The sequence below is a fragment of the Cladophialophora carrionii genome, assembly GCF_000365165.1.
Source record: "Cladophialophora carrionii CBS 160.54 unplaced genomic scaffold supercont1.3, whole genome shotgun sequence".
Classification (NCBI taxonomy): domain Eukaryota; kingdom Fungi; phylum Ascomycota; class Eurotiomycetes; order Chaetothyriales; family Herpotrichiellaceae; genus Cladophialophora; species Cladophialophora carrionii.
The window spans coordinates 2,754,823-2,768,366 of record NW_008481828.1 but is presented as its reverse complement, the minus strand read 5'-3'; the positions used below and the strand labels follow the sequence as shown (position 1 = coordinate 2,768,366).

The 13,544-nt window shown below is 54.7% G+C and overlaps 4 protein-coding genes across 4 annotated transcripts; 2 read left to right on the top strand and 2 right to left on the bottom strand.

The window, feature by feature from the left end:
- Positions 1-745: 745 nt before the first annotated feature.
- Positions 746-2,454, top strand: G647_04413 (uncharacterized protein; the record flags this gene model as incomplete). The annotated part of the gene is made up of 3 exons (XM_008728757.1): positions 746-826; positions 883-2,253; positions 2,323-2,454. The coding sequence occupies 3 exons, from the start codon at positions 746-748 to the stop codon at positions 2,452-2,454; spliced, it is 1,584 nt and encodes a 527-aa protein (XP_008726979.1).
- A 1,075-nt stretch (positions 2,455-3,529) lies between these two features.
- Positions 3,530-4,080, bottom strand: G647_04412 (uncharacterized protein; the record flags this gene model as incomplete). Its single annotated transcript, XM_008728756.1, has 3 exons — positions 3,530-3,617; positions 3,700-3,870; positions 3,917-4,080. The coding sequence occupies 3 exons, from the start codon at positions 4,078-4,080 to the stop codon at positions 3,530-3,532; spliced, it is 423 nt and encodes a 140-aa protein (XP_008726978.1).
- A 974-nt stretch (positions 4,081-5,054) lies between these two features.
- Positions 5,055-7,850, top strand: G647_04411 (uncharacterized protein; the record flags this gene model as incomplete). The annotated part of the gene is made up of 1 exon (XM_008728755.1): positions 5,055-7,850. The coding sequence occupies one exon, from the start codon at positions 5,055-5,057 to the stop codon at positions 7,848-7,850; it is 2,796 nt and encodes a 931-aa protein (XP_008726977.1).
- Positions 7,851-10,094: 2,244 nt separating this feature from the next.
- On the bottom strand, positions 10,095-12,980 carry G647_04410 (uncharacterized protein; the record flags this gene model as incomplete). The annotated part of the gene is made up of 1 exon (XM_008728754.1): positions 10,095-12,980. One exon carries the CDS (start codon positions 12,978-12,980, stop codon positions 10,095-10,097), a length of 2,886 nt encoding a protein of 961 aa, XP_008726976.1.
- Between the last annotated feature and the right edge of the window lie 564 nt (positions 12,981-13,544).

Below are 13,544 nucleotides of genomic sequence, written 5' to 3'. Positions count from 1 at the left end.
CTATCCGATGCAGGCAAGTACAGTATTTAGCATTGATGACCTCGAAAGATACCCCTGTCACCATGATCACTAAATGAGAGTGTCTCATCAGTTATCGGAACTCATCCTTTCTTCTATCGTTGTTGACCAATCTCTCTACTCAGCAAATGCTTGGGGCACCAAGAGTCGCGATGTGGCGGAACGTTCGTTGGGACGGATCTTGTCGGAGGGACGCCTGGTGTAAGCGCTCGGGTATGTGTTGCAACGCGACTGTGCCGGATCCGGGCGCTGGCAAAGGAGCATCGGAAAAGTCACCTACAGTCCCATGGCAGCACGCCCAGCGACCAGCTCGGCACTCTCCCCCGTCCATTCCGCGCCTCTGAGACGCCTCTGCCTTTCTCTTCTCTTTCTCCACTCATCGGATCCGTACCTCGTCCCGTCATGAGTTCCTGCTCCAGTACCACGACCTCGCTAGCTCGGCCAGGGCAGGCGGACTGATTCCGGGGTATTTACCGTGTCCACTGCCTGCCCGCCGTGTCCTTACTTGGGTCGTCTCCGCTTTAACAAGCCGAGTTTCTGCTCGTTCCTGGAGGTAGGTTGACTTTCTCTTGCTCCTCGCTGCCGCTACTGTCACTGTTCCTTTTGCTTCTCGTCGTTGTTGCTTCGATCAGTGCCTTCTTCCTCGATTCTGCCTGTTCGTATACAGTGGCAGGGAGTATCAGAGTGTACGATCCGGTGAGAGTGAGCTGAGTTGAGAATCCCGATCATGTCGTTCCTCGAATCCCCTCTCCGCACGGCTTCAAGAAGCTTGCGGACGGCGAGATACTTCACACGCGATCAGCGCAAGGTGAGTGAAACCACTGCTCCGAACCCAATCCAGCCCTCATTGACATGCGCCTCCAGCAAAACCTCCTCCTCGCACGCTCCTTCTCCTCAACACTGCGGCGCCATGAAATCAACAAGGTCGTGGGCTCCGCTGCCGAAGCCATCAAGGACATGAAGTCAGACAGCACGCTGCTCTGCGGCGGCTTCGGCCTGTGCGGCGTCCCCGACACGCTGATCAATGAAGTGGCCAAGACACCCTCGATCACGGGCCTCACAGCGGTGTCGAACAACGCGGGCATTCCTGGAGCTGGACTCGGCCAACTGCTCCAGACGAAACAAGTCCGGAAAATGATCGCCAGTTACGTCGGCGAGAACAAAGTCCTCGAACAGCAGTATCTCACGGGCGAGATCGAGCTGGAACTCACGCCGCAAGGAACCTTGGCTGAGCGGTGCGCAGCAGGCGGCAAAGGCATACCCGCATTTTATACCCCCGCGGCGTTCGGCACGGTTGTGCAGACGGGTGAAATCCCCTTGCGCCATAACAAGGATGGCAGCATTGCCGCGTTCGGCAAGCCCAGGGACGTAAAAGTCTTCAACGGCAAGTCGTACGTGATGGAGGAGTCCATTGCCGGCGACTACGCCTTCGTCAAGGCGTACAAGGCCGACAAGCTGGGGAACTGCCAGTTCCGACTGGCTGCGAACAACTTCAATGGCGCAATGGGCCGGAACGCCAAGATCACCATCGTCGAGGCCGAGCATATCGTCGAGGTCGGCGAGATCGATCCCGTGGCTGTCCACCTTCCCGGCATATACGTGTCCAAGGTGATCCAAGCGACCGCCGAGAAGAAGATTGAGAAGTACACGAACCGCAAGGAGGAAGGGCAGGAGGACATCAAGGCCGCATTGGGCGGCAAGGGTGACACGGCATCCAAGCGCGAACGGATCGTCAAGAGAGCGGCCAAGGAATTCCAGAACGGCATGTACGCGAACTTGGGCATCGGCATGCCCATGCTGGCGCCTTCGTTCGTGGACCCCTCGGTCGAGGTACAGCTGCAGTCGGAGAACGGGATCCTGGGTCTGGGCCCCTACCCGAGAAAAGGCGAGGAAGACCCCGACCTCATCAACGCGGGCAAAGAGACCGTCACGCTCAACCCGGGCGCCAGCTGCTTCGGCTCCGAGGAGTCGTTTGGCATGATCCGCTCGGGCCGGATCAACATGTCCATGCTCGGCGCGATGCAGGTGTCCGCACACGGAGATCTGGCCAACTGGATGTTGCCCGGCAAGGTCAAGGGCTTTGGCGGCGCCATGGATTTGGTCTCCAACCCGGAAAAGACAAAGGTCGTCGCGTTGATGGAACACACAGATAAGAAGGGCAACCCTAAGATCTTGAAACAGTGCGAGTTCCCGTTGACGGGCCGCGCCTGTGTCAGCAGGATCATCACCGAACTCGTGAGTTGGCTCTCCTCTTTCTTTACTTTCAGTATGTATTTATGGGCCGTGCTGACTTTCCCCATCTAGTGCGTCTTCGACGTCGACTTCACGCATGGTCTCACCCTGATCGAACTCGCCGACGGCGTCACTGTCGACGAGATCAAAGCCAAGACCGAAGCGCCGTTCAAAGTTGCCGACGAGATCAAGTCCATGCTTTGAACGTGCAGACGCTCCTCCACAGCCAGGTCGTGTGGCTGGACAATGAGCTTCACCGTCGCAGTCTTCCTTCTTGAGATCTTGTCTATTTTTGGCCCGATAATTCCCTGCCATTGGCGTTGCGGGCATAGCGGGCAAGCAATTCTGGCGTGTTTGAAGCTTTGATCGCAATGGATAGGACATGCAGCTGAGCAGCAGTAAGGCTGCGCATTTCACCACACTCACCTTCGTTGATCAACGGGATGACCGAGTGAGACTTAGAAAAGGTGAACACAGCCCATGTAGTGTAGACACGCAGTCGAAGGCGCTCAGTTTCAGAATATCAAATGCTCTTCTATGCGGCACTAGCGATGCTGCACAGAAAAGTCGATATCCGGCAGTTCGTTTCATTCAGTTTCAATTTCAGCTTCAGGCATGTTCGACGCCGCTCTGATGGATTGCTCCACTGCGATATCAAACCTACATCACATTGAAAGCATCTATCTCACTGGGCAGCTTGAAGATTGTGACTGTGTATCGCGCAGAGTGTACGGAGTACAGAAGCTGTCTATGTACCTTGCTCCCTTGCTCCCTTGCTCCCTGCCTACAGTACCTAGACGCTGACTCGCCCTATGAAACTCTGATCTGCCTTCAAAACAGAATACTGTGCCGACCCGTGCTTACCTAGATACAGATGCAGATAAGATACTGTACAGATACAGATACTTCTGCGACTATATAGATCATATGGAGGTCGCGCTCTTCGCCGTACCCCGTATCACAGCTCACGCATACCCAGGGCAAGAAGGGAGGAGATGAAAGGGAGGGAGGGGGGTACTGTGAGGGACGCCTCCTACGCAATACTGTAATTACTGTGCAGTTGCGTGAGGAGCACAGGAGTAAAGGAGAGGATGAGTTCGCAGCTTTCCTTACTCGTCTTCGCTTCCTCGTCTTCGCTTCCTCGTCTTCGCTTTCTCCCTCATTTTGATCGTTGAGAATGTAGGGGAACCGCCGAGGAGCGAGGACACTCTCCCTTTGGCTAGAGAAGCCAACTTCCCTCAACAGGCGCGGGAGCTCATGCTCGGACCGCCCACCGTGGCTAAGGACAGTAAGGTCGTATGTTCTGTGCGTCCACGCGCTGATGCTTCGAGCTCGGGTGCAAAGGGAGCAGTCTGGGAATGCTCTCTCTGCTCAAGTATGATTGTATTCAGTCTAGAGAGTGCAACTACCAGCTATGAACAATACATAACACCGTGGCTCTTCACATACCTCCGAAGCTCCTGGATGCGGCGAATCTTGTTGTGTATCTGAATGTAAATTTCAGAACTGTTGGTGATAGCACGTTTTTCCAGGTAGAGCTTTGCCCACGCGAGCCAGTCTTGCCTTTTGGCATTCTTTCCCATCTCCCACCGCTTCAGCTGCTCCTTGTACAGTTCCTCGCTGCGAAGTGTCAGGCTCCTGATTCTCATTTGAGGGATGGACTGACCTGGCCGAGAATCCACCCTTCTCCATTTCTGCCATTGTCTCAGAGAGATTTAGGTTTTGGATGATATATAAGTCCCTGATCTTGGGACGAGCTTCCTCCCACTGCCGAGCCGCAGGCGCCTTTCTCGATGGGCGAGATTGTTCCATATCCCCATTGTCGCTCATGATTTCTGGAGCTTGCAAAGGCCACGGAGAGTCTGTAGACTAGACAAAGAAACTGGTTAGACAGGTCATACACCGGGCTCCCAATGCTGTTATTTTCTTGCAGGAACTCGAGGACTCGCAAGACTCCAGCGCTGAACAATGCTGCGACCGGGGAGAGAGTTGTTTGGCGTTCAGCGGCGAATCTGCACATGTCCTCAGCGGTCCTAATTAGGAATTTGCCTTGCCGTCCTACTCAGGCTGCATGTGACTTGCCTCAACTTCGGTTCACCCATGGTACCAACTGCTCAGCCTCATCGCCCTTCTCATGGTCTTTACTCAGCCCCATGTCTGAGCTCCCGGCTGTCATTGTACATACTCACCCTCTGTGGTCTAGATGTAATTTCGACAAAATGGAAACAAGTACACGATCATCTACAACCGAGAGTACTCGGACATCCAGGGGCTGAAACTGGGACCCACGTGAAGAAATGGCGGTGCGCCGAGATGAGAAAGGGCTTATGCCGGGGCCTGTCGCCATTGCAGGTACTTTTGAGCGTGCATGGGGGCTTTTGGATACCAAGCAATTGACGCAACGAACTTGTGGTTCCCCCGGGCCTGCGATCAAGGTCGATCGCATCTTGGCACCATCAGCCTGATAGATGCCAAAGATCTTTTGTGAGATGGCGAGCAGCCCGCGTCCCTCGTTCGTCAAGTCATGGGGCAACGCTGGCATGGGCACTCGTGCGCCCGACTCTGCGCAATCAACGAGCCAATGCCAATATGCTAGAGTCGGCTCTTGGACCACATATCAGCACACGTCCGACCTCCAAAGACTTCGGTCCAAGTGCTTCGTTTCGCTCTTATCGTGGCGCCAGTCCGTGAATCATATACATTAAAGCTCCGCACAAGTCACGCCGGCGAGAGCAGCTTCAGTCGGCGCGCCCCGACAAAGGGTTTTGTGACTTGTCCCACCCACGGCGCTCTAATCGACGACCATGCGCTTGCTTACACCGCGCTCTCACAACGAGTTGAAACTTACGGAGGACTTCGGTACAGAGCCGCCTCCGTACGCCATACTTTCACACACATGGGGACCAGAAAATGATGAGGTTCTCTTCGAGGATCTGATGAGGAATGAAGGTACCAGCAAGGTGGGCTACTCCAAGCTGCTATTTTGTGCCACGCAAACGGCAAAAGATGGCCTTCAGTACTTCTGGGTGGACACTTGTTGCATCGACAAGCGCAGTTCTGCCGAGCTTTCGGAAGCTGTTAACTCAATGTTTCAATGGTATGCCCGGGCGGTCAAGTGCTACGTATATCTGAGCGACGTCCATGTTGGCTCTTCAACGACCGACGCACAAGCCTGGTTGCCGTCGTTTGAATCCAGCAGATGGTTTACCCGGGGCTGGACACTGCAAGAGCTGCTCGCTCCACACTCCATCGACTTCTTCTCCGCCGATGGTGCCTTTCTCGGCAACAAAAAGACACTCGAGCCAGCGATTCACAAGATCACAAAAATTCCCATCGAGGCTTTACGCGGCTTGCCACTGTCACAATTCACGGTGCAAGAACGATTATCATGGGCGGCCAACCGTCACACGCGCAGACAAGAAGACCAGGCTTACTGTCTCTTCGGTATCTTTGGCGTGTTTTTACCCTTGCTCTATGGAGAAGGGCAACGCGCCACGGAGAGGCTTCTGCGCGAGGTCGCTACAAGCGGTGAAGTTCACCCACCGCGAAAGGATCTCCGTACGCGGCCGGCGCTTTTGGACAGGCCACCGAAACGCAGGAAATTCCGACAGGAAGCAGATCTACCCTTGGAGCCCTATGCTGGCATATCTGCCACCTCAGATAAGGCCTCGGACTTGCACAATGACGAGTTATATTACCAGCCTCTCGAGGAACACGAGTTTCGCGTCCTCATCCTCGAGCCTGGGGCCCTAGGGACCAGCATTACTGGCCACATACAGCACTTCAACCTTCAGAATCCTCCAACGTACCACGCCTTGAGCTATGTGTGGGGCACGGAGCCATCACTCCAGCGGGTGACTATTAACGATACAACAGTGAAGATCACGCCCAATTTGTATCACGCGCTCCAACGCGTTAGGCTCATCAAAGGGACCTTGCCTGTCTGGGTTGACTCTTTGTGCATCAATCAGAGCGACACCACAGAAAGGACCGCTCAGATCCAACACATCGGTAGTATCTACCGCAAGGCTAGCGCAGTTCTTATCTGGCTCGGAGAGGAGGACTCGACAAGCAAAGCTGGACTGAATCTTGTGCGCACCATCACCGATCCCGCTAATCTTCATTACGAGTGGGGTGATCGTTGGTGGGAAGAACACCCTTTTCGAGCTCTGGACAGCCTTCTCGTGCGGCCTTGGTTCGAACGAGGATGGGTCATCCAAGAAGCAGCGTGCTCGAAATACTCGACCGTCCTCTGCGGCGATGGTAAGGTCTACATGGGCAATTTTGTCATGGCCGTGTCTCTGATTCAGAGCAAGCTCAAGCCTCTGGTGCCAAAGCTGGGCCAGATCGCGAAACGAGGAGATGCGAGTCCCCTATCCAACTTCCTTGATTCGCCTGCTGCGAGACTACTCGACATCGTCAACAATGCTTTCAGAGTTGACGCTCACGGGGACAATGTCATCCCTAAGCTGAGCTTGGAGTCTCTTGTCGATCTAAGCACCTTCAGCCAGACCACCGATCATCGCGACGCCATCTATGCCCTTTTAGGTCTTGCGAACGACCTCGTCTCGGCGAATCGGGCAGAAGATCCACCTGTCGTGATACCAAGTTATGAGAAACCTGTGCTTGATGTTTTTGCCGATTTCGTCCTGCATTGCTGTCAGCAATCGGGTTCACTAGACATCATTTGCCGACCCTGGGCCCCAGTCCCATCGATTGGCGCCAGTCAAAACAGCACAGATGGATCATTCGGTGATGGATCCCGACGCTATCCTTCATGGATTGTGTCCAGAGACAAACTCCCCTTTGGCGAACCGTCTTACCGCCACCGTCAGCGCCTCCATGCAGATTCCTTGGTAGGACGAAGCGGCAAACGGACGTTCAACGCGCACCGAGGGACTAAGCCTCGTGTATCTGTCGGAAGGCACGGAGACGGTTCTTTTGATGGCACGCTGCACGCTCGTGGCTTCGTCATCGGCCGGATCGATCAGAGATCCACCCGGCTAGCCAGCGCCATCATCACGAAAGAATGTTTGAGCATCCTGTGTCAGGATATACCCGAGACTCAGTCTGGTATCGTCGATATCCCGTGTGCTCTCTGGAGAACACTCTGCGCCGACCGCGATCAGAACGGCGATCCAGCGCCCCGTGTCTACCAGACAGCCATGTTTCACCTCTTGCACATGACCTCGTCTGTCTCAAACCCAAATGGAAGCACAAACATCCACGCCTTGCTATCCGACATTGACGTTGAAGAGGTTCTGGATATCGATGTGCCCGAACATGTCAGGAATTATTTAATGGTCGTGGGCGGCGTCGTCTGGAACCGACGAACCTTCCGTTGCAATTGGTCATTCGTCACCGACAGCCCCTTGGTTGGCCTAGCCCCTCAAGGTGCAAAAGTCGACGACTCGATCTGTATATTGTCCGGCTGTAGCGTGCCCGTGGTTCTTCGTGAGCGCCCGGACCTAGCTGGCGGTGGCCTTTGCCACGAATTGATCGGTGAGGCTTTTGTGTACGGCGCCATGGATGGCGAGTTGTTTGCATATGGTTCTCGAGAGCGGTCAAAGATTGAGGATGTTGACTTCGTCATCAGATGATCGGGCCTGTGGCGAGCCAACTCTATCAGAAGGCGCCTTCCCATCTATCTCGCTAATTAGGAGCGGGATATCATTCTAGTGAGGTAAGGTTCTGACCTCTCTCCAGAGCCCAAATGCGAGCACCTGAGATGCCCAATGTGCCCTAGTCGCAATATCCGGTCTGCGCTTGTTCGAGGTGTGCAGCCCATAAAAGCAGATAACACTGCCAATATCCCGTCCAGCAAAGTTGTTTTCGTTCAGATAACACTTTGCTCACAGTATTGCTGTCACTACTGTGCAATCTCTAACTTCAATGTCCGGTAGAATACCACGCCCGGTCCGCCACTTATGGTGGCCCAGGACTTCAATATCAACCTATGCACTCAGGGGGGGCATGTATCTCCGTGATGTTGCTCTCCCGCTACAGGCACTTGTGGTATTGCTGCCAGTGTGGAGCGCCCAGGTGACACCTTTCACCGTGGAAGACATCACGGCTGATAGTATTAACTATTGCGGCTCCGTCGGGACCACCGAGATCTCTTCTGCCTGTCAAGTCGACAAATGGATAATGGCCTATGGCTTGAGTAGTGTCGTGGCTTTTCTAGTTGGTCAAGGCGAAGGGAAGAGAGACCGCTTGCTGGATGAGAATTGTTGGAATGACGCGTCTGAGGCAAACGCTCTGGAGGCTGAGATCCGGGGCCTTTTCGAATGTATCCCCAGGAGAAGAGTCTTCCAGACCGCGGATTCGCCATGGGGTATGCAGGTCATCTGGATGGACTGCTTGACAACAGGTCAGGCCGGCATGCTTGGAGGAGGCCTGGACAGCGGATGCTTTGCTCCTGTCATTCCGGCGATGAAAATGCCGTCGGATAGGCGGCTTGCTCTGGCAAGATCGTTTGCATATACCGATGGAGAGATGAGAAACAACACGGAGGAAAACGAGCCTCTTGCGGATGCTAGCCAAAGGACGTTCCGGTACTCTTGCGATTGTTCTCGAGTATCCTCGATTCTTGAAGGCGATCAGACACACGAGGAGAGATGACGCTGGTAGCAGAGACGATTTCGACAATGCGATTCAGCCGCGAGTCCTCCAGGTTAGGGAAGGACACCAAGGGGACGGGAGTGGAGGCCCGCAACACCCGTGGAGACAGCCAGCGCAGCTCAACCCAGACGACGACGACAATGACGATCATTTCGGATTCCGCAGGGCGCATTTCGCGTGCGACGGGAGATTGAGAGACTCTACTCTGCATGTCTTCGCAACTGCTGGTCGGGATATGGAGGTGGAGATGGAGGTGGAATTTGCTCGAGGCAGGCAAGGAGTCCATCGGTCTCAGCTTCAACCATCGCCGCGTGGAGAACGGCAATTGAGCGAACCTGTGTCCGAAGCAGCAGCATGGGTCGTGCCAACAATCCGCACCTTCCCACGAATCGCCCTCCAGATTGCTGTGCTTGGGGCCGCGGTCAAGCTGTGCTGTGCAGAAATTAGGGAGCTTGGTCAACACAATGGGGATGTCGAGGTCCTAGGCGCGCGATGGGAAGCTGATGAACAGCTTGCTTTCAGCGCTCTGTTTTCGGGCCATGTCATTGCGTATCCCCCCTACTCGCTCCTTCTCGAAGTAGCCTGCCTGGGACGCGATATTCAAGGAAGGCACACATGGCCGCCTCTTGCCGTGCCCCGTCATCTACGGAACATTAGCTAATCTGATTCAAAAGGTCCAAAAATATTTAAGTATGAGTGGTACTTCAGCTTAAATAGATGCCAATCTTTTTAACCCTAAAGTAGCAAGAACAATAGAAGGTTTATATTAAGAAAATATAAATTTAAAATACTGAACGCTGAAGCGGTGCTGAAATCACCTCTGGTCTGACTTGACTTGGGCCGACACCCTCGAACAGCAGCACAACTCCATTGTCCATTGCTCCACATCGTACAGTCCTACTGTTAAATATGTTTGGAGTTCATATCGTGGTCGAGTCATGTCATGAATCGTCATTGTACTTGGCTATCTCGATGTAGCAGGCTATCGAGGCATGGTGTGTCGAATGTCAAGAGCATCAACGCCAGGTACGATACCATCCCGCTTCACTGATGAACCTGGAAATCTGTCGTTATCCTATGCCATGACCCATTCCTTGTCGAAAAATACATATGAGCTTGATAATGAAGGAGTGCCCCGATGCCGTCCCGACACATGTTTTTGTTGGATTTGTATATGATCTCACCCTTTCTGCTCTTCTGAAACCGGGTCTTCGTCTACAAGTTTAGTCCTCCCAGGGGTTCTCGCCCGCGTCAAAGTCCCTCCCTACATCCCTGACGCTTCTGGCTTGGCCGACCTGGCTGCTCGTCTCGAGGGCTCGCGCAGCCTCACGATCTTCCTCGATCATTTCGATTGCCGCTTCAACATCTCCTGCTGCAGCGCCGGCATAGACATTCAAGCGAGCCAGCTCATGTGGGTCGCTACCGAAGCCCATAGCTTTGAGTTGCCTGACGCACTCGTCGACGGCCTTGCTTGCGGGAGGTGTTTGTGGAGAGGTGCCAGAGCGGCCATGTCGTTGTATAAATGCCGGTGGACCCGGAGAACGGATAGAGGACGAGCGGCTGGGGCTGGTGACTGTAGACCCCCACGCCCCAGGTGATGCAGCCGGGATCGGGTGAGAGATGGGCTTAGGTGGGGGCAGCGGGACCGCGTTGGCAGGATGCATTTGAGTAGGAGTTGGAACCTGTTGTGGTGGTGATGCGGCCGGAGGTGCATATCGAGAGGTAAAAGGCTGCGGGTTCTTCCCTGCTTCTGGCCGAAGCCCACTCATGGACTGGACCGGTCGGATGGCAGGAAAAGTGGGGAGTTTGGTTTCAGGATGGGCTGGACCGCGAAATGGTGGTCCTTGGGATGGCTGGGTTGCTTCAGGATAGAACGACCAAGGCCGTGGGCGTGACAATGCTGTGGGGAGGGTACTAGTGCTGTGATTGACCTGGACATGGTTCTCCCACAGATTGGGCCGGGTGTATTCGTAAGGTCCATGTCGAGGCCTGTAACGGTCGGTGTAGTGAACAGTTTGACTGCGGCGCGGGAAAGCGTCAGGGAAGGCAGAGGGCTTGTATCTCGCGCTCATCGAGGGTAGCTTAGGCACTGACAGATCAGGCTGCGAGCGCAGGGGTCTGGGTTGGAGGACGGGGATATGCGCAAGAGGATCGAATGGCCCATTGAGCCTCGCGGCCGGGTTAGTACCACTGACGGTCTGTGATTTCTTCGGAAAGATAGGTGCACGGTTGTAGGTCTCGCTAACTGGGCTGCTAATGCGAGAGGAGAGACCACTGGAGATCTGTTCCTGAGTCGACGCCACCACTTCCGAGCCACCAGCTGTGGAAGGCTTGTCGCCATCGGCTGTTGGCGCAGACCGATTATCCATCTTTTGCTCAGGCCAAGCACCAGGGGGTGGTGGCGGGTACCAGCTGGCCGGTCTGCTCTTGGGGGCGTCTTGGTGTTCTGCAGATACTCCATCAACTTTTGCAAAATAGTCTTTCACCTGCGGGATTGGATTTGTGCTCTTCGCTGCTGTTATAGCTGGTGGTTCAGCGACGACGACGTCATCGTCATCCGCATCTTCCGCAGTCGGCTTTTTGTAATCATCTCTTTTCTTAGGTATCCGCGGCGGAAAGGTCCAGTCCATTTCAGAGTCCGAGGTGTCTCTGGGCTTCGTGCTCGGCCCACTTCGGGAGCTCATTCGGGATTGCTGTTCGAATTGGCCGATGCTAGGATAACGAGACAAAGCCGAGGTTGTACTCAGGCGAGGTTGATACCGGCTCGTAGCTTCAGGTCGAGCTCGCAGCCCACTCACACTAGCAGCCTTGCGGAGAGACGGCAGGGGTGGATAACGGGTCAAGACATCAGAATCGGAGGGTTGCGAGTCAATAATGGAGTCCTTCGCAGTATCGTGGCGAGCAGAAGGTGCGAACGTGGTCATAAGAGATGGCCTGGGACATGGCGGCGGCAGTTCGACGACACACTTCTGCCTGAGACCTCTGCCAAGAGTTGCAAATGGCATGGGCACTGGTGGCAGCGTGAATGTTCGTGTTACCATGCCAGGCTCTTCTTGATTCACGAGCTCGGGGGGAGCAACCTCAGGTTTGGAAGGAGGAGGTACAGCTGGTGCCGTGTCAACAAAGCTGACTTTCTTCGCCACAGATTCATTATCAGCCTGCGGGTCTGGCCTTGGGCTGAGGGTTCCATGCCGGGACGAAGGCCTGGGCGGTAGTTGCTGTCTTTCTGCCTCAGATGGATCGTCAATGGACTTCTTGGTTCTGTTTTTCTCCAGCTCTTCATCAAGTGTCGCCAGAAACTCTTTGCCGAGTTGGCCAATTTCTGTTACAATGCTGTGGAAGCCATTCAGGACGTTCTCCACCGGGGTAGAGTCCGCTTCACGCGTCTTTTCTGCGATCTTCCGTAGTCCGCTCGCTGTGGCCTCGAGGATGTCAGCTAAAGGGCCAAGATGAGACTCGAGGCCGGTGAAGACAGCGTTAAGGGCATTGTCCAGTTCAGGTGCGGGTTCACCTTGTGTCTGGTGGAGTTTCGGGGTTTCGGAGGAAGCGCAGCTCGCACTTGGCTCGTGATTGATACGTAGGTCTGCAAGAGCTGCAGTCAGGTCGTCCTCCGTCTGAAGAGGCTGGATACTGGATGTGCTGACCGGAGGCTGGGGTTCAGAGGCAGAAGGGCTTGTGCTCCTCGACACTGTCGGCGATGAGGCATCTTTCTTTCTCAGGCTCTTGCTGGAGTATGCTTCGTGGTCTCTCCATACGGCCAAGCTTCCACTCGTGCGTCGTATGTCGAAAATGTGTATCTTGTTTTGTTTGTCCTCGACTGCGTTGGGCAAGGGACGCCACGTCGACACGGGAGAGCGACCCCTGTAGGTTGAGGATGCTACCGGCTCTTCGAGACGTTGAGACAACTCGTATGAGCTTCCGACGGTGATGATTTCTCCATCGTCGAGGTCGATATATGTCAGTGTGGCGTCAGGCTGGCTCTGGATTGTGTTGTCGTACTGACGGCGGCTGATCTGAACCAGACCCAGGGAGGATGGCGGACTGTTGAGGTCGCGGATGCCAAAGGCTGGAAGGAGAGGTGACGACGGGCGAGAAGTAGGGGCGGCCATGACGAGGGCGAGGGTGACAAATGATAAGGTGACGATACCCGTAGTTCACGGTAGAGGCATAGCATAGAGTAGAATGTGTATCGAGGTGGAAGTGAGCAGATCGCCAGTCTGAGGTGGTGCCGCTGCAGCCTTGCCCCAGGCAGCGGCCAAACTGGTCGCACAGGCGAGGCAACAACCCCGCACTTAGGATCTCGTTCCCGTCACGCACGACTTGATTGGTGGCCGTGGCTGGTGGAGGGAGCCTCAACTTCTCACTCGTCCCTTACTCGTCTCTCACTCGACTTTCACTCGGTTCTCATTCTGACCCGTCATCCTCGAAGGATGCTGGTGCGGCGGTGCATGCTTGCTTCCTGCCAATACAATACTACTTTGATTGCCGAAAGACCCAAATCCCAGCCGTAACTTATATGAAAATGTTGCTCCTATTAGTACACTGGTATCCCAATTCATCTCCGCTCGTTCAAAATGCCTCTCCGGGCGTCACCTATATTACACCATACATTCTCGCTCTTCCCAGTCGCTTTCACTGGTCTTGTCGGTCCCAAATAATATTACAGTAGGTTG